Source organism: Melanerpes formicivorus, unplaced genomic scaffold (assembly GCF_026170545.1).
Source record: "Melanerpes formicivorus ecotype bairdi unplaced genomic scaffold, bMelFor1.0.p_v2 SCAF_1, whole genome shotgun sequence".
Taxonomy (NCBI): domain Eukaryota; kingdom Metazoa; phylum Chordata; class Aves; order Piciformes; family Picidae; genus Melanerpes; species Melanerpes formicivorus.
Window position 1 is genome coordinate 69,468,410 of NW_027142353.1, and position 20,806 is coordinate 69,489,215.

The 20,806-nt window shown below is 41.5% G+C and overlaps 1 protein-coding gene across 23 annotated transcripts in view; it reads right to left on the bottom strand.

Moving 5' to 3' along the window:
• DLG2 (discs large MAGUK scaffold protein 2) overlaps positions 1-20,806 on the bottom strand; it is a 1,097,405-nt gene that overhangs the window by 484,504 nt on the left and 592,095 nt on the right. Inside the window, exon 1 of one of the 23 annotated variants that reach the window (XM_068146348.1) lies at positions 9,710-10,234. The exons of the other annotated variants lie outside the window; for them this stretch is intronic. Within the exon in view, the coding sequence (XP_068002449.1) occupies positions 9,710-9,958 (249 nt within the window). The 5' untranslated portion in view covers positions 9,959-10,234. Of the gene's footprint in view, positions 1-9,709; positions 10,235-20,806 lie in introns of those variants that run through there. 23 annotated transcript variants of the gene reach the window in all.

Sequence of the window (20,806 nt, forward strand, 5' to 3'; positions counted from 1 at the left end):
GGGGGTGTTTGGAAGTTAACTGTCAACCAGGCATGTGGTTCAAGGTAAGGAAAGTGTGCAGGAGGGCTAAAGAGAGCTTGCAGTTATACAAGATCTCCAATAACAATTAAAGGAAAAGAAAAACCCCAGCACAGAGAGACCTAACATACATTACGCAAAGCACTGCGGATTAGAGCAGGGAAGGAGGAAATCAGTTCTGTGTTATTAGCAACAGAGAAAAAAAAGATAATGTCAAATAAAGTAGAAAAGATAACAATGACAGCAAGTGGCCTCAAAATTGCTACACAAACTCAATCAAATGAGGCATGTTACGGGGCAGAACTATCACTGCTTTGTGAAACAAACAAACAAACAAATGCCTAAAAAGACATCTCATCATTTTATGCTTTGTGTGGCTCAGCTACTGCTGCCTGAACCTGGAGACTCAGATGTGTAAAGGAAAAATATTAGGAAGAAGAGCACATTAATGAAATCCTGAAAACCACTGTGAGAATGTAAGCATTGGGACAGGCTGTCCAGAGCTGCTCTGAGGCCTTCACCTTTGGAGATCTCCAAGACTGGGTTGGACAAAACCCACAACAGCTGTCTGTGAAATCAATACTGACCCGGCTTTGAGCAGGACTGTAAACTCGAGTCCTGCCAAGGAGGGCTGTAGTATCTAAACAACAGGGTTTATATGCTATGAAATCTGAAACAAATGATCAATGAGATTGAAACCCTTATGTATTTCATAGGAGGAATGGAGTTAGAAGGAACCTTAAAGATCTGACTCCCCTGCCATGGCAGGGTCACCTCCTACTAGATGAGGTTGTTCAAAGCCTTGTCCAGCCAGCCCAAACACTTCCAGGGATGAGGCATCCACAGCTTCTGAGCAACCCATTCCAGTGTCTCACCACCATCAGAGTAAAGAACTTCTTCCTAATGCCTAATCTAAATCTACTCTGCTCTAGGTTGAAACCATTGTCACTTGTCCTGTCACAACGTGCCCTTAGAAATAACCTCTCCTCAGCTTTCCTGTAAGCGGTCTTCAGCTACTATGGGGCTGCTGTAAGGTCATTTATCTATACAGAGAACAATTGTGGTTGGTTAAGGATAGTTAAGAAGTTGGACACACACATGGAAATATATTTCTATGAAAATACTCTTCATGCAGCTTGCTGGGTTTTGATTTTGTTCGTTATTTGGGAGTGGATTGCTCACACTCACACACCCCCACCCCTTATGCTTTACATATCTATGCTACTTCCTTTCCATCTTCTGAGGCTGATCTGGACTACAAACTCCTGAACTGGATGTCAAATGCCACACAATTTTTTGCATTTTGTACTTCTGGGTTTTTCTGTAAGAAAATTTGCCCCTGTGTTGTCCAGTAGCTGTGTGACACCCTTTCAAACACCCTTTCACCAAAGGTTACCTTATGACCACTGGGACAGAACATTTTTCCACGCTGAAGGATGTGTCACAAATAATCTGTGTGTCTCCTTTCAACACAGAGATTAAAGAAAAATCATGTTTTCTTGTAGAGGCCAAATTACTCTGCTTGTTTTCCAAGATTAATACCTAAAAGCTCACAACCTTTTTGTTCAGCAATAATGAAGTGATGTCTGAGTAGAAACGTGCAGGAAAATGATGTAGCTGAAAAAAATGAGTCACACAAAGGTGTCAAATCAGAGTCAGATCATCTCAATGCCACACTCTGGCTGAAACCAAGATAGATGCAGCTGCACTCAGACCTGGCCAGGGCCTGCACAATACTCTCAATGGCTGGAATTGTGCAATGTGCTTTCTCTTTGAGTACGAGGCAGTTATGAGAAGTGAAAAGAGAAAGCATTTCTTTATCCTGTTCCTTCACACTTCTGATCTGACATAAGAGGATCATTCTCAGAACCATAAATATATTTAAATCTTCAGTTCTCGCTTAACATTTTATATATATTTTAAGCCATGAGACTCTAAATGTGCTTCAGAGTCAAGGAATCACAAATTCTCTGTGTCCTGACATGCTTGTTCCATCTGAAACGTGTCAGACAGCCTCTTATGAAAAGGAATTCAGGAGTAGGTAAATACTTAGAGGTGGTGGAAGTCTATGTTCCCATAGGGTTTCCTCAAGAGTGGTGGTTAAGCCTTCCCAAACACTCAGACAGGAGAAGTTGAAGCTTCAGTCAATAGGAAGATTAATGACTTCCTGTTAATGAAATGATAGAGTGATGAAAATTCACCCCCTTTTTTGTAAGGTTTTATCCCACAGTTCAACCTGGAAAAGCAGGTTTGGTTTGTCTGGCATTTTAACACACAGAAAAAAACCTGCCAGGAAGGTGTTCTGTAGATGGAGACTAAGACTCAAATAAGTCTTGATATGAAGATAAATCATTGCCATTTGCAGACATTTCAAGAGTTAATAGAGGGATAGTTTATACTTGAACTCTGAGTGTCTGTTTTTAATGAAGTTATTTTGCTTCCCCTTGTCACCAGAGTCTCTGGGACAGCCATAGTGAACAAAAACCCTGTTGAAAAAAGGTTTCTTCTTCCTTCCACATCCTCTTCTGCTTTTTAAACTCTTACTTCTGTGCTCTCTGCAGTACTGCTCCTACTGCAGATGGTAGCACAGCACAGGGAGCCCTCTCCTCTCATTCCTGCTCCTGGAAACAGCAGGTCATTCGGCAGAAAATGGTCTGGCATGGTCTTTAGTACATGAATTGATCTGTCAGTTAACCCCTGCCCACACAAATGCTCCATTATTTCCCACATTCTCTGCTGCTGGGGCTCAGAGGTATCCTTCCTGACACTGCAGTATATCCTTAGTGGCTATAACTCCGTGGTTTTATTAAAGACCTTTTACTTATTCATGAAAGATTGTTACACCTTTTGACCTGGGTGAACTGTCAATATGTGCCACAAAAATCAGTCACAAAGAGAACATGACCTAGGGCTGCAAGATAATTGGGTTTGGGTTTGGTTTTTGTCTTGCTACATCACCTCTCTCCACGATCCAGGTAAAATCTGATCATTGATATATTGTCTTCAACAGAAAAATAACATGTTTGATTGTCTGTATTCAACCCAGCCATGTAAAACTCCACCCAGTTAAGCTGTGACCTTCTGTTTACAAACTGCTTACAGCTTCCATCTAAAAGACATAGCAGCCAGCATGTAAATTGTTTTAATTATGAAGTACAAGTAGAATACACAAACAAAAGGTGATCCCATCACTGCAAAGAGCATCAGGTTTAGATGAGTGAAGAACAATTACTGCAAACTGCTTCAAGGGTGACATTACCTGGTGGAAGAATAGAAGATTTGGAGGAAAAAATGCAAGATAACAGCTCCTGTACTGCCCTTCAATACATATCCAGTGGTCTACAACGTTCTTCCTCTCCAAAAAGAGTCCAGTTTCCGGCTCTCCACCAGACCCTGTGTGCAAATCACCAGTCCAAAAGAAAGGGCCTGGTAAACGCTTGACCGCTCTCAAACTGCAGCGGCTCCAGAGGCCACAAGGTGGCGCATCGCTTGCTCCCTGCTTCTCACAGCCTCAACCAAAGGCTGTGTTTAGCGCTCAAAAGGATGAAGCACTGCAGTTTTATCAGCCCCCTTACCTTTCCAACAACCCAACACTTTCCTCTGAGTGCAATGATAAGATTTTAATTGCAGCGGCTATTGAGGATTTGGGAAAATCAAAGATACGATTCAAGGGCATCAATTTACCTCCAAGAATTACATACATGCTATGGTAGTGAAACCTCACTGCTTCTACCTGGAAACCCATTGCCATGCCTTCACAGCTGTACTGGTGATTGGTGTGATCTGACTACAGTAAGGAGAAATCAAACAGACTGGTGAAACTACCTGAATGATCAGATAGTACAACACAGAACTCTCAGTGCATGCAACACATAACTCACTTCCAATCCCTCACATTCCTGTAGTGAGTGCATTCACCACTCAGGCAATATTTACAAGTCCTGCACCACTGCTGCAGCAACCTCGTTCTTCCCCATGGGACACAGATAGCTTTTCTTCTCTGCTGAAATTACCTGAAACTGAACAAGCTCTGTGGAAGCCCTATGTGAAAGGCAGGCCTGACTTCATTCCCAAACACTACTCAGCATTTGAGATGTCCACAAATTGCATTTCATGCATTTGTTTGGGTTTTTTTTAATGTAGATTTTTATTCTATATTGGAATTAAATACACATCAGTGACTGCTTTCTGCTTTAGTACATGTGTGATCCTTTATCTATCCTGAATGTCAGCTTCCCCTTCAGCTTCTCTAGACACTACCTGGCATCACAGAATGGTTTGGTATCACACATTTCACACACTAGAAACTGTCCTGAAGAAGACAGGTATGAGAAACTCTAAACTAACCACCAGCTTTTCCTCTGTCTTAGTTCACACCAGATCAGGATGTGCAGAAAGGCACAAACAAAAGACAAGAACATTCACTAAGTAACTCTGAGTGCCTGAGTGTTTTGCTGGCTAATTTTCCTTGGAACACAAAGAAAATAATTACAAAATGTGTCTATAGACTCCTTTCAAGTGAGCTAGCAGAGCAGTACTCTGGCTCCCTTAATAAACCCACTTTGAGCTGCAATGTTTCTAGGTTTCAAATATTAAAGCTGCATTTTATGTGGTGCTTATCTACCACAGTGACAGAATGCTGAAAGATTGTTTCCAATTCAATCCACAGCAGTCCCATCAGCTGCTTATTAAACTTCCTAAGCTTATGTAAAATTATATCATGTTTTCCTTCCTTTCTGGGAATATTTCTCTGCTGTGGATTTTATTAAACCTAGTAATCTAAAAGGCTACTCCTCACATAGAAGCCAGAGCACAGTCAAACACAGGAGTGCTTCATGAGAGGAAAAGGTGCCTTCCAGCCTGACACCTTCTGGTCACTTCAGTGGAACTCTTGCACCCTAAAAGGAGAGGGCACAGCTACAAGGTCTTACCTTTACTACTGCTTGCTAGAATTAGGTCTTTAAATTCACCAGCAGCTTGTACAGGATGAAGTGGCACAGGAACAGAAGTATTCAGAAAATGCTCTGGTGCACAGAGTTTATTATCACCAAATGTTTCACATCATTGTTACTAGTGCTCACTCAGGTCTCTTGTATCATTGACCTGTGTGCACTTAGCATAGAGGTACGTCAGAGCTATCTACGGCTTATCACCTCAATGTAGTAGATTAAGACTCGTTAAAGGAGTTGCAGTTTCTGCCTCCAGTAGACAAGTGCTTTGTACATGTGAAACAAAAGAAACAATTCCATTGTCTCTCATTCTTTGCTTTTGAAACTCCCTTCCTTGGCACTTCAAAAAACAAAACCAGAAGGCAAGATGAAGACAATGACAGCAGGGGAAGATGCAGGGAGAAGAAGGAAGATTATTTTTCCCTGCAAGGATTGATGGCCAGGAAAGATTTATGCAGTAAAACAATTAGAGATAGTAGTTTCCTTTCCCTATCTAATTAGAGTAAAATCACATTAAGAAATCTAACACATTTTTCACTCCATTGAATTCTGTAATAAGGGACACCAGTGTTCCACAAACTGCAAGAGCTAGAAGAAAAGACCTACTGTGTCAGGCTGCTTTCAAACATAATTCATATGAAGTAGCCTCAAAATAACACATTTTTTGTATACAACTGGTGGCACAGCATGTTGCATGCAACCAGCTGTAATTTACATGAAAAGAAAAATGCTTAATTACCTCCCCCCTGTTAAAATTCCACCCTGCAAAATTTGTGGCAGGCACTCCTCTTAAGCAGAGGCTAAATACACTCTCCAAGGTGCTCAGGAAGCTAAAGACCAGAAAAGGGGACATAAAATGCAACATGTGCACAGCATATGTCACCTTTATGTCAGAATTGCTGCTATCTTGATAGCATCTGTGAAAGAAATGCCTATATTCGCCAGTAGAGAAGTTCCAGAAAGACTTTATTTAGTCAGTGAACAACTTCTCAGTCCTATAAACATCAGGTTTTGAAAATGTAATTGCTAAATGCCTGCTGAGATAAGGTGAGAAGAGCTCCAAACACATTAGGAAGCACAACGAGAAGCAATCTCATTTGGTTGTCAATAAGGTGGCAAACAAAACACCAAACAAAAACACACACACACAAAACCCCACCAAAAATCCACCACCAAACCCCCCCCCAAACAGAAAAACCAATACCAAACCAAACCAAGAGCAAAACACCCCCACAACCCAACCCAAAACCACACACACAGGAAGAGGGCACCCAGCAGGCTGCTTGCAGGCGGAACTTCCATCTATTAGAAAGGAATGCTATTGTAGGTGAAACACTTGTAGTCAGTGCAAATACAGCAATCACTGGTGCTGTTTGCTGCCCCTGGTGCTACTCCAAGTCCGTAAAGCATGACAAGCAGCAGAAAGCAGCCATCCTGACCTGAGTAAGGCAGACTGAACTTCACTGTGAGAAGACAATTTGATTCATCACCAAGGTTGCTGAAGCAATCAATTCAATCACCTACCACTATATGTTGATCTCCAAACAAATCTTAAGTCAAAGTCTCTAAAATGGGCTGATCTGACTGCATGCCTTTGCTAAGTCATGATGAAGTCACATCTTTCTTCACCTTCAAAGTGTAAGGAAAGATAAATGTGTTTGTTTAACACAAAAATTACTTAAGCAGTAATAAACTTAATTCCCCCTTCACAGGTATCATAAATCATGGTAAGATCCATGATCTGCTACAAAAAAACTCTTGCAGTTTAACCCCCACCAGCAGCTAATTTTCACACAGCTATTTATTCAATCCACCCCAGTGGGATGGGAGAGGGAAGTGGAAGGGTAGAAGTGTGAAAACTTGTGGGTTAAGATAAAGGCACTTTCATAGCTAAAGCAAGAGCTGTTTGTGCAGGCAAAGCAAAGCAAGGGATTCATTCACTACTTCCCATTGGCAGCTCATCATCCACTCCTCTGTATAAGAGCTACTGCAATTCCTCAACTGTGATCTGCACTGCCTCTGAGAGCAAACTTTGAAACAGAGCCTTCCTCTAGCCCCAGCAGCATGACAGTGCCAAGGACAGAACACAATATCATCCTTCAGTTGGAAGAGACCTAACGAGGGTTATCCAGTCCAACTGCCTGACCACTTCAGGGCTGACACAATTATGGACATTGTTCAAATGCCTCTTAAAAACTGACAGGCCTGGGACATTGACCACTTCTCTAGGAAGCCTGTTCCACTGTTTGGACACCTGGTCAGTAAAGAAATGCTTCCAAATGTTCAGCCTGAACTTCCCCTAGTGCAGCAGTGAACCGTACCCACAGGGGATATCACTGGGTACCAGGGATATCAGTACCTTTATCTCCACTTTATCTTCATGGTGTTACCACCTGGCATCCTAAGCTTATCCAAAGGACACAGCTGCTCCGACCTTCTCCAGCAGCTAATTCTGATGGAATGCTGTGGTAGTTGTAGATCAGGCAGGGTTCTGTCTGCTCTGGCTGTTGCACCCGAAGATGTTCTTGGCTGATTTTACCAGACATATCCTGCTGGGATATGTGGCCCCCATACATCAGCCCGTTATTTACTTCAAGAGATGAACACACACACCCCCAATTTCCTCTTGCCTCAAGGTTGCACCATTAAAAAGGTTAACTCCTGCCTGTCCCTATATTCTCTTCATTTCTGGATTTTGGGGGCCTTTTCCTTAACTTCTGGTATAAGTTTTGGCATTTAGGAGTTGGCTTGTTAAGCACTACTGTGGAAATCTTATCTGGGACCTGTCTTGACTCGGCCCTAGGTACCTAGAGCAAACCTTATTGAAAGTGTGCACAGCCTTCACCACCAGTTGCCCTGCTTTACAATCACTCCTATGAAATTCCATCAGCCATTTTATCTCTCAGTCTTCTAAGATCCTTTTGTAATTTGTCCTTCTTTTCATCTTTGCTACCTAAGCCTGAAATTTATCATCACTTCAACATAATTCCTGGCTCTTCATCCCAAACTCAAATCATGCAACATATGAATCCAACCTCCTTTTCCCTCCTCCTAAGACTCAGTCACCTACACTCAAACTCAGTACCAAGCTGCTACAGGTTATGCAGATTTTTTTTCATGCATATCACAAAAATTCACAAGGCATCATGAAGTGTCTTGTTTGTACTGCAACAGCAAACTTCTTTGTATTCCAGTATCTATAGATTTTTCCAGGCTGATTATGGAAATATTTGAGATCTGCCTGGTTTAGATGTACACACAAAGTTCCCTCCTTCATTGCCTTTTTTGCTCCCACTAGTAGCACACACTAATGGCAGAAAGAAAAGCTGCATGTTTGTTTTAGTCAGTCAGGTGTGCTGTGGAATATTCTCACAGAATTTTGGTTCATCTGATGAAAACAAACAGGTAAATTACATCACAGAGAGAATCTGGGTTCTTTCTTGTTATTGTTAAATACAGACAGTGCAAGGAGAGGTGGAACACAAAAGCATTTCCTGTGGTTTCTTGTCCTTTTTTTCCCCGTCCGCTTAGCATTGTCAGCTGAGCACAAAGCAGTTCATTCTGTAAATGATTACTTTGAATATGAGCAGAACAAGAGTTCTTTAAAGTAATCCTGTATTAAAGCCTGCCCTGCATCTGATTTTAAACAGTGGAAGCTTCTGCAAAGAATGGAATTGTGAATGATTGTTATGACCCACACGCTTATCGCTCAAGCACTGCTACCACAACTATAACAAAATCCATTCCTCATTAGAAAATGCTTTTGCAGCTTTGTCTTCTGAAGTTTAAAAGGATTTCTGCTGGAAGGTTAACTTAGGACAAGATGCCATTATGTGCATGAATTATAGCTGTCCATCTACAACAACAGCATTGATGAGAGCAAGTTTGTCAAATCAGAGCAGTAATGTAACAGGAGAAACTAAGTTCACCACTAAGTATGCTGAACACAGACACACGGCATTACTCACAGTCTGTTATGTTAATCTCTAACACTGCTGGTAATAAATACCCCAGCATTTGGCTCAGAGATGACTGAAATTCTGCTGTCACTGAAGTCAGCAGAAGACTTCAGACTTCCCAGGCACTCACTGAGTCGCATTGAGATATCACTTTGTTGTATTTACTTTTTCCAAATACATGTTTATTTACTTCTCAGTGTATTGTGGGATGCTAAACGGTGATGCTGAGCTGAGGTGAGAAATTTCAGTCCTGCAAACATTGCTGCAGCGACTGGCAAACTACCTTCCCCTGTGGTTGCTATGTTTACAAGTAATACTTTTTCTTCTATTTGCTTTTAAGCAATGGTGGAAAAGAAGATAGCTAATGCAGAATAAACAAGACCTCATTGGTGATATCTGCAATGTAATACTGCATAACGCTCTCCTGCACTGCACAATTAAAACAGCCATGTTTATATTCACAATGAATTATCCCTCAACCTCAGAGCTGTCATCTGAGATGTTTCAAAAAGGACTCCATGATTTTCAGCAAAACCTGCTAAAGGATGCTTGTGAGCGCTTCAGAAGGCATTAGTGAGACCTGACTCAGCCATTTAGAACATCATATATTGGGCCATGCACTAATAAGAAATCTGAAAACATATTAATAAGCTTCCAAACTATTAGTGCCAATTAGGAATGACAGAGATCTAACATTAACCTCTTAGAGACAGCCACATGCAGTTGTCAATTTCATTCAACCATGCTACTTACAACATTGTGAGATTCTCAGGGACACATTACCTGGAAACAATTCAGTTTAGTTTTGTGCCTCTTCAGTAGGCGCTCTTCCAAACTTTGTCTCCACTTAAAAATAGTAAGAAGAGAAGGCCACTTCAGCTGGCTTGACTCCTGGGGTTTTCCTTTCTGCTCATCCAAAGAGCACCTCTTTTGGTAATGCGGGCGCAAGAGCTCTTGAGATGCTGATTTTACACTAGGTACGCTGCCTCTGTGGTTTACCAGGGGTGAGTTATGTACCACTAGATAGTTCATTCTTAACCCCAGGCTTCTGATTACAGCTTTCTGACTTAAAATAGCTAACAACTAGGACAAAAAACAAGCCCAACCAACCAAATTCCCTTACACATCTGATTTGAAAGCCTCATGAAACAGTTTGTTTGCTACATAAGGATCATATTCTCTACCATGAATTATAACCCCCAAAGTTGCACTGCAATTTATGGTATTTGATACCATCAACTGTGCAATCCTAAACTGAGTTTCTGTCAGGCACCTACCACACAGTCGGTTATCATTTTTATCTGACCTATCTCAGTAGCTCATAGCAGATCCTAATCCATCATTAACAACTCTTATGTGAGAGGCTGTGCGGTAGTTGTTCTCTCTCACTCCCGCGTCCTGTGCTCTTCCTCTTCTGTTGGACTAATGTTACTGCTCTCTTTTATAATTGCCAAGAGCAGATCACAGCATCAGCGAACCCATGCAGCATGAAAAACAACTCCATTGACACATGCTCAATGTGGCCAATAAAGACATCGTAGGCTCATGAGAAGCCTGTGAAAACACAGGCAAAAAAATGAAAAAGCTCCCTGAATACAGTTTGCAGAGCCACATAATTAACTGCCAGAGGGCTATGAATTCTGCTGTAGGAGCAGGACAGGTTTGGTTGGGTTTTTTCCTTTGTCTTTAATAAAATAGAAATCAATCATACCAGCCTGAGAACATGCAAAGACACACATCTGTCCACATCAGAACAACAGGAAAACGCCTGAAGCAGAAGCTATAGCCAGCAACGCTGCGATTGTGGAAAAGCTGCTGAACTTTCCCTCCCCCTCTGTAGCCTCCTCAAACACTCCAGAGATAGGAAGCAGGGATCAGATGAGGGAGAATGGGTTTAAGATGGAAGAGGGTAGATTTAGACTAGATATTAGGAAGAAATTCTTTATGGTGAGGGTGGTGAGGCACTGGCACAGGTTGCCCATGGTGGATGTGGATGCCCCTTCCCTGGAGATATTCAAGGCCAGGTTGGACAAGGCTCTGAGCAACCTGATCTAGTGGAAAGTGTCCCTACCCATGGTTTAGGGGTCAGAGCTGGATATCATTAAGGTCCCTTCCAACACAAACCATTCTATAGTAAGAACTGTCTGCAAATTTTGCAGCCTCCAGTTTCATTTTCTAGAAGCCAAGCAAAGGTATTTGTCATTAATCAGGCTGTGATCTTGCTGGTCACAGTTGTCCTCATTTCAGGTAAAGCTAGAGAAACAAGATTTCTGTCAATATTCACTGTGCCTAGAAAACTGTTTTACAGGAAAAACCCCACAACTTCAGCTGTCACCACCTTCCACCCCTCCCCCTCTTCCCCCCAAGGCATGATTTAAAAGACTGCATCCAAACATCTACCTGCTGTATTACTGAGCAATGAATTCAACAATTACTGAGACATTTCTGAGCAAATCAGGACAGCTCTTAGAGTTCCTGACAATTTTCATGGGAACAGTAAGAAACTTGAAAGGAAGAAAACATGTTACTGCTTCCAGTGGAGGAACAGCTGCAGCACTCTTGCATTTTAAAACACCAGATATTTCACTCGGCAGCAAGAAAGCTCGTGGGTAAAGCTATGGTCTAGCATGCACACTATGCATGGAAGAATGAAATGAAGAGATCTTTTATCAGGAATTGGACTTGAGGGCTCCTTGCAGTTCTTGCCCATTATTTGGAAGAGACGCTGCCAAAGACACAAATTCAGCAGTACAAGTAGGAAATACTTAGGGTACATCAGAAAGTTTTGTGATGCAAGATGGGCTTTGGTTGGGTTTTGTTTGCTTGTCTTTATTTTTCTTGTTGTGTTATTTGGTTTTAGTTTTATTTGCTTATTTCCTTTGGTGGGTTTTTATTTCAGTGGGGGAGGGATACATATCATATACGGGACTGACGAATCTGAGTGGCATTGGCTTGAGACCACCACCACCAGAAAAGAAACCAGGACTCTCAAGCAGCACAAGCTGACTCTATCATTATCATCAGAAGTAAAACAGTCCCAGAGAACACTGGTTTTGTTGTTTAACTCATTTTTGCCAAGACTTCCACAGCACTGTGCTTGAGTAAAATGTTTTACTGTCTTTGTTATTTTCAACACTTGCACAACTGATTGTTTTGCTGAAGTCTCTAAAATTACTTTCCAAGTGTGAGGAGTAAAGTCACACACTAGTTTTAAAACACTGTGTCACTGAGAGAATTCTGTCTCTCCAGCCTTAGGTTCAGAAGAATGAGATCACGGGTAACAGCGATAGCATCAATTCAGACAGACTCAATCCGACTTGAAGGCATTGCCTCCCATTTATTTTTTCCTTTCCCAACATTGTCAGCAAGTGCAATGAAAAACCCAACTTCTTAGAGACTTCCTCTAAGCGTTTACATACACAGCACTCAATGGGACACTTTTGTAGGACCAGTGGTTGATGACAAAAGAATAAAAACAAAAAGGAGGGGGCTGCTTGCCTGGAGGAAATATCAGCTGGAAAGAATTCAGCTGCAAAGTAATTTTTTTCAGTGGAGAATTTTGAAGTGACTACTTAGCATCCAGCAGAGAGACAGACAAGAGGAAGACCAGTGGTCTCCAAAGTGCAACATATGGATTTATTTAGTCTAGTGAGAGGAGGAGTCACCATGAGTCATACCAGTCTTTAAGGAAGGAGATTGCTGCAGTAAGAGGAACTACATATTTATTAATGCAAGGAGCAGAGTGCTTGAATTTCAATAAACATTTGGGAAGGAAACTTATAAATACAGAGTGTGCTGGAGCAGATTGCCTGAGATGACTGGAGAAAAAGTTTGAATTCTCCTAGTGTATAAGAAAAACACCTGTCAGAAATAGCTGATCTTGTCTTGAATCAATTGGATGGTTAAGATGACTTGATAATTCCTGTCTGTCTTACTTTCATTTCTATTTCTTAACGCTTTATTTTACTTCAGGGAATGTAGGAAACTAAGGAGGCTAAAGCCTTGAGCTTCCACAGAGCCACAGAATGTTAGGGTTTAGAAGTGACATCTCATCCAATCTCCCTGCTAAACAGGTTGACAGATAAGTTGCACAGGATCACACAGAGGAAGTTTTTTAAAGCCTCCATGGGAGATTCCACAACCTCTCTGGGCAGCCTCTGTTCATGCTGAACACCTTCAAGAAGGTTTGAAGAACCTCCCTTAACATGGAAATGGAAAAAGTTGGTATTAGTCTTTCAAATGCTGTATATGCATTCACTGTATGTGCAGACACCTAAAAACGCAATGCAAATGAGAAAATACACTTGCCCCTCTCCCTCCATGATCAGGAAGTTTCTTCTTAAACAACATAAAATTCAAATACATATTTTCTTAAAGAAACAGCTCAAATGAAGACAGGCTGAGGGAGCTGGGGTTGTTCAGCCTGGAGAACACCTTCCAGTACCTGAAGGGGCTACAAGGAGGATGGAGAGAGATTTTACAAAGACCCGTGGGGATAGGATGAGGGACAAAGGTTTCAAACTACAGAAGAGCAGATTTAGGTCTGATGTTGGGAACAAGTTCTTTACCAGGAGGGTGGTGGAGCACTGGATCTGGTAGCCCAGGGAGGTGTTTGAGGCCTCACAGGGCTCTGGGCAGCCTGATCTAGTTGAGGATGCTTCTGCTTACTGCAGGGGGAGCTGGACTAGGTGAGTTTAGACGTCTCTTCCAATCCAAGACATTCTATGATTCTATCCATTCTTTTCTTCCTAGAGCAGGTTTGACAATACATAATTAAGACAATTCCTAAAGCAGTGCAGGTACTAAAATCTCACTTATTTTCACAAACAGCTGTCACTATTTAAATGCCTAATCAGTCAGCAAGGCACTGATGCTCCACATGCCTAACTGTATGCACAATAGATCACTGGAACCAGTCCAGTTGCTATTAATGGTGTGGTGGTGGTTTTTTTTATCAGAGCTTGCAGTATCATCTCTCTTCCTTGGCTGTGGTTGAGACAACATACACATACCATGGAGGCTACAAAAAAAATCACACTTAAAAGCAAACAGGGCCTTTTCACACAGCCCTAGGTGTTAGGTGTGCTGGGAGATACTGGCAACACACAAGACTATTTCCCCAACCCTAGAGTTTGGTGTGCAGCACTGCAAACGCTGCAGACAAGCCTGTACCTCAAAGAGTTACAGCATGTTCAGAGCATGAAATAGAAGATCTGGGGTGGAACTTATCTGGCTGTGCATATGAGACTAGTAACATTTTCGATGCCCCAGGGTATCCTGACAAGCTCAGAGCTGCTACTCCAGAAAAGGTCAAGTTTCTAAAGGTCCTGTGTCAAGGCTGCCACTTCATGCAGCTCTCTCAGATTTTCCAAGGTACTGAAAATGCAAAGAGACCGATGCCTAGACATCTAAATTGTGCCAATTATGTTTGAGACCCCTAAGCAGTTTATGTCTGCTTGTGTATTACAACCACATAATTATGTTAAACTCATTAATCTGCCCAGAAGCCTTTGCAGTGAGCAGAAAGAACTGACATATTCCTTAGTGAGCTTCCCAGTCCCTGTCAAGGTAGAATACACTAAAATATTAGCAACAGAAATCCTTTTAATGCAAGTTAATGTCATCAGAAATTTCAAATGCCTAGCGAAATGAAATTAAGCAAGGAAAAGGGGGATGAGGGCTGTGTGAAAAAAGGACAGATAAAAGAGAAACTCCTCTTGAGTCTAATGAGCTAAGTAATAAATTCACCTTCCAACACTAACTGGAAACCAGTTCCTCCCAGCTTTTCAAGAAAGGCTGAAGATCAAAGACATGTAAATAAAATCCAGCTAGAGTAAGTATGCTAATGTCAGCCTAATTTAGAAGAAAAGTAATCAATAAAAAAGAAGCAAGGATAGGAAAAAGAAAGAGGCATGAAGTGAAAAATGCCACTGGAGAGCTGAATGAGAAAAGAATCTTCACTGCACCATTGTAGGAATCTTAATACAGAGATGGTAGCAAGCAAATCACTTAAAGAGAGGTAAAACTGAAATGATCATAAACAATTAGTAGAAGAAATAGTTTTAACCACAGTAATTCTTAGCTGAAAAGCTGGAGACTGGGACAATCCTATCATACATGTTCTCTCGGTTCTGGTTCAGCTCTCAGCCGCTTAAGACACTGAACAACACAGACCTCTTGGGCAGCCCAACCCAGCACAGCTATTCTGATTAACTCAGATATTAATAAATTCTAGGTGGAACTAACACTTTTCTGCACTTTATAAAGCCAAAACCACAACAAGCAAACCCAGCCCCAAACAGACATATTACAAGTAAAGCAGCAAAGCCTCATGCACCGGGGCAGGCATGACTGCTCTCTGAATTTTCCCATCTACTCTCCTTTCCTCAGAGCACAGACAGGAACCTCTCTTCACTTTCCAGACTCTACTCTCCTGCTTCCAGAGGAACACTTTCTGAAATCAATAATATTTTTGTAACATTGATCTTATTTTTTCAGAGCTTCTGTATACCCAACAGGTAAACATTCATTACAGTGTTGCCCACTCTTTCATCTTGCCAGTGATCACAGCCAAGAAGTAAATAGCATTTTTTCCCCACTTCTTTCCCCCCGCCTCAGAATCCATTTCATGTTGCTGCTGTTTAAATGGCATGCTTGCTTCCCAACCCTGCCAGAACAAACATCTTTTTTTCATCCTTCCTCTATACCTTCAAGAGAAGATATGATAATATCTTAATTATCCCTGAGATATGTTCATACCTACAAACTATCTTTCCCTTAAAAGATAAATTATTGATAACCTCTAGGCAAGATCATTACCTGGATAGATGAGTGGGGCTGTTAGCAGTTTCAATTCATAACTGCAGAGTTTCCATTCTTTTCTGTCAGTAGAGATTTCTGGTTAATGGGAAAAGGGGGAAAAAACCAAGCCAGCAGATCAACTAATCTGCAGTTTAAATGAGTAATTATTTTGGGCCACCTTACATGCATAGTTGCACCTGGAAAAAACAATTATGCTGTTACACATCAGCAAGTTCCTCCAAGATGTGAAGAGTACAGGATGAATAATTCTTTATATCTGTGACTAACTTCATTGAAGAATTGAATCTACTGAGTTACAAATTGTGCCATGGGTGCTGCACACCAGACTTCAACCCATAGATACCTTCAAAACAGCCTGATATGAAGTATTCACAGAGTATAAAGAATGACATAAAATGAGTGGTGTTTCTCAGCTGTTGCTCTATAAAATACTGGGCAACCTGAAATTACCACTGTGCTTTCCATAACAGCCATATGTTTTCATACTTCAGGGTCAGAAAACACTTTAGCTTCTTTTTTTCCACATCAGAATTTTTGTGTCAGCACGGAAATGAAAATGCTTAGTAGACACAGCGCTGTGAGGGCTACTCAGACTTCGAGTCCTACAGTTCTCTGGAAAGCAGAAAGAAATTCCTCTCATTATCAATAGCCAAACAGAGGTTTGATGACCCACTGAATACTGCACTACAAATGGAATGGAGATCTTAGTAGATGATAGAGGGTTTCAAATGCAAGGAGTTTCTCTAGAACGTGACTGACAGCCTCATACCCACAAGATTAATTGCATTATTATTATTTCAAGTGCATTATATTAGTTCTTAGGAAATTTTGTGGTGCTCATCACTGTCATTAAGAAGCATCTGTATTACAACATAGCTTAAATAAGCCATCCATATTCGACTCACAAATCATTCACAATGGAAGGGGTTTTATTTCCGACAGACCTTTTATTTGCAATGGTTTAAAATGCTTTAAAAAAGTACTGCAGCAGTGGGTTTAATCCTTTGGAATGATTTCCCACAACTCTCTTCCTGGGAATCAGCATAAGCAGCTGTGAAATACAATCAACACCATTTTGGTAAGTGACATTTCTGTGCTTTGTGAGATCAGAATATTAACACATGGCTCCCCGTGTCGAACCACGCTTCAAAACTGCCTTTGATTCCCTAAGTCTCCTAACAAAGCAATTTTACACAGAAATTCTAATCTGAACTGAAATGTCAACCCTAAGTGTTCAGATCCTACATCTTCTGCCTTGCTTCCTTCATCTGTGTACAAGAGATTATGGTTAAAACAGTAAGAGTATGAAAATAACAAGCTAATGTTATGTATTGAGCTACCTGTGTATAGATATTTACATGCTTAAGTGTGTTCACAAGTATAAAACCAATCCAGAGGGCTGAGAACCGCAGAGGAATGCCAGCATTCCGCTGCTTCCCACACTTGCTAGAGTAAAACAGAAGGTGCCAGAGGTCTGCAGTTAACACAGTTTCATCATGAAATGGAAAGGATGCCAATCAGCAGAATGGGTATCTTCAACCAAAGATGTCTCATAAAAGATTACAACTAATAATCAGAAGGTGCCTTCCGGCTCCCTGTTATTCCTAGGCATGCAGAGGGAGTGGAAATAAAACCCCATAATCAAACATGATTGATCTAAAATGGTCACAAGCCTGTGGTAGTAGACTGCATAATGGCATTTTGGAACAAGGTGTGTCAGCAAATAAATGGAAGGGTCCAGGGAGGAAGTAAAAAACCAAACTTCATTTTCCTGCATTTCCATTATAGAATGGAGAGATTATGATACAGTCTGCTCCCTGCTGCCTCAGGACTTTGAAATAGAAACATTTGAACACTGCTCTCTGGTTCCATAAAAACAGCCAATCATTCACAAAGCAGCACAGTAGCAGCACAGTAGCACTTGGCCCCTGTAAAGCTGCCCAGAAGAATTTAGCAGCAGTTACACTGCTGGAACATCCTGGGACACATCCTTCCTTAGGATAAACAGCTAGAAAGGTGGTGTCAGGCAAGCACTGGAAGTTGTAGCCCTGCTGCCAAAGGGAGCAGTGATCATGATAGGTCCCTGGTAAATGAAGAGCAGTGTGCGTGGCAGAGGCTGTGAATTACTGACGGAGGCCTATGAAACCAGCTCACATGGAGTGAGCCTTGCTGACAGGTTGTGCTTTATTTTGGTGACTGCAGATACAAACATTATCAGTATAACAGTCAGAGTTGCAGAGACACTCATATAATGGAACAGCTGCATTTTTCTTCCCAAATTCATTTACATCCCTCTGGATAAAGCATAGCTGCAAGTTCTATTGTCTTGGGTTGAAAATATGTGCATATGTTTTGGGTATTCCATTAGCTTTTGCCCCAAAAGCTCTGCTCCATTTCTGCTGGATTATACAAAAAGATCCAAGAATTTCTTCAAGCTCTGAATTTCTGCACATCCCTTGTATCATGAATTGATTTACCATGCAGGAATGAAAAGGGATTTATGCAGAACCTGTTCTGGTAAGCTCTCAACGTTTAGAGGGACGCTCTCACCCTTGCCTGTGGGACATCAGTTAAGCAGTTTAGGCTAGTATCAATAGGTGTGGCACACCTACAGGTCTCCACATCAGCTTCATATTAATATGATATCAATAAAGCCAAACCACTCTAGATGGAGCCATGAGCTGGGCAGGAAGGTCACTAGGACTGCAATATTATATAACTTATTACAGGCTTAAATTAATGACAATTAAGAAAATGTGCCACTTCAGGTTAAGAAAGAACAATAAAATCAGACTACTAATGTCAACTGCTGCAAAGCATTCACATGGAAGCAGGGGAGTTACTTCACACCAGTTACTGGAGGGTTATCTTTGAAACACAGCTGAGATTCTCACCCTAAAAGGAATTGAAGCATCTTACTGTTTTGTATTTTTTCTATTAGTCATCACTATAAAATACAACCAGATGTTGACATTTCTGAATCTTCTCCTTTATGCTTTCATTTGGTGCTTGAGAGAGGAGTCCAAGCAGAGTCTGGAGATAGTGCATTAAAGCAAGTGTTTCCTACCTGTGAGAGAGTGCACAGGAAAAATGTGCATACAGACATGAAAGAAACAGAGGAAACTGAGACAATTTGCAAAATCATGGCAGTGGAAGAATCTGAGAGTAGTCCTTCAGTCTCTTGGCTTTCACTGCAATTCTCCATTAGGGACCAAGGTGACCTTGCACAGCTAGAAGTAAGACTTTCAGTTATAACAATCTTGCACAAGCTGATGAATATGCTCAATTATACCACAAGAAGTATTTTTGTCTACCAAGAGAAAAAAAGTGTTTATTTCCTCATCTGGGAAACATTCAGCTTTCAGCTCAGTATGATTGCTGTTCTTTCAAGGAGACATCAGGGTAGGCTTAATGGTAGATTTGGCCTTCTCTGCTGTGCTGTTGTGGTTTAACCCTAGTCAGCAACCTGGCCCCACACAGCCTGCCCTGACACAGGGGGTTGGGGGATAGAATCAAAAAAACCCTGAAACTTGTGGGTTGAAATAAAGATAGGTTAACAGGACAGGAAGTGATCACAACAATGTTTCATATACTCTAATTTTTGAAATGAGGGATGCACAGTGCAGCTGCTCACCACTTGCTGTCTGGTGCCATATCAGCTCCTGAGCAGTGACCCTTAGCAAGCCTTTCCTCCCATTTATACAGCAGGCATGACATCATATGGTGTGGAATATTCCTCTTCAGTTTGGGTCAGCTGCACTGGCTGTGTCCCCTCCTAGCTTCTTGCGCCCCTCCAGTCTTCTCACTGGCAGGGCATAAGCAGCTGAAAACTCCTTGATTTAGTACAAGTACTATTTATCAACAGACAAACACATTAGTGTGTCACCACCATTATTCTCACACTAAATGGAAAGCACAGCACTGTACAATCCACCAGGAGGAAAATCACTTCTATGCCAGCCAAAGCCAGAATACATGCACTCCAGTGGATCACCCAGCCCAATGCAGCTGCCCTTCTCTTCCAGGTACTCAGAAAATACACAAGTGAAAAATGTTTCAGTGCACAGAGGGATGTTCTCTGCATTTTTTGAAAGACAAAGTGTTCCTTCCTTTACTTTAAGGTCTGTAAGCATATGATGAGCTCTTCCTTGACAAAGCAGGAAAATGCATCCATTCCACCCGTGATGATCAGCAACAAGCAAGGTGCCAAGTAATTTCCAAAGTAATTGCACATTCCCTGTTGCTCAGTATCAATCTGAGGCCGTATTGCTGTTCACCTTTGAGGGATTGGTATTGGTGGATGACATTAGAACATAGCAACATTGTAGCTGTAATCTGATATAAACAGTACCTGGCTATCTAAAGTTAAAAGATAACTCATTAGCCTGTGGGATGGGGAACTAAAAAATGAAAAACTAATTAAAAAAAAGTAACTAGACTCTATTCCCAGAAATGACAGGGTCCTCATGACATCAGTGTAATGAAATGCCCCTATGCCATGATGGGCTGTCCCAACAGCTCTTCCTGCAGCACACCTGGGCAGGTGCAATTGGCGTTCCTCCTAGTAGATAGCTTAAGGATTAAGGAACTAATAGATGCCCCCCACTGGTAAGTTAAGATTGATCAAACTAGAATAATCTTCTTACCTCTATGAAAGAGTTACTCAAGGCCTCCAGATTTGTACCTAATGAATTTTGCTTTCATGAATGGTCTTTAAAGCTGTGCAGTGGAGTGCAGCATGTAAGTGAGCAGAGGTCCAGCAATGGGTACAGCCATACATAGGGGTCACTTTAAATAAAGCAGAATGGGACTGCTCATCCTGCTAAGCATCCTCGGTGATCTCAGCATTAAATTAGGCCAAGGACTGCAAACATCAGCATTATTGCAAGGCTCTGTAAGTTTTTCCCCCTGTCATTGTAGGAAGTATGACAAAGCAACAGACATTGTCAAAAGGTTCCCAAACATTTCATCTCCAAAACCATGGACAAAGGAACACCTTAGCTACTAAATGTGACAAACCTGAAAAAGAAAGATATTTTTCCACAAATCCGAGATCCA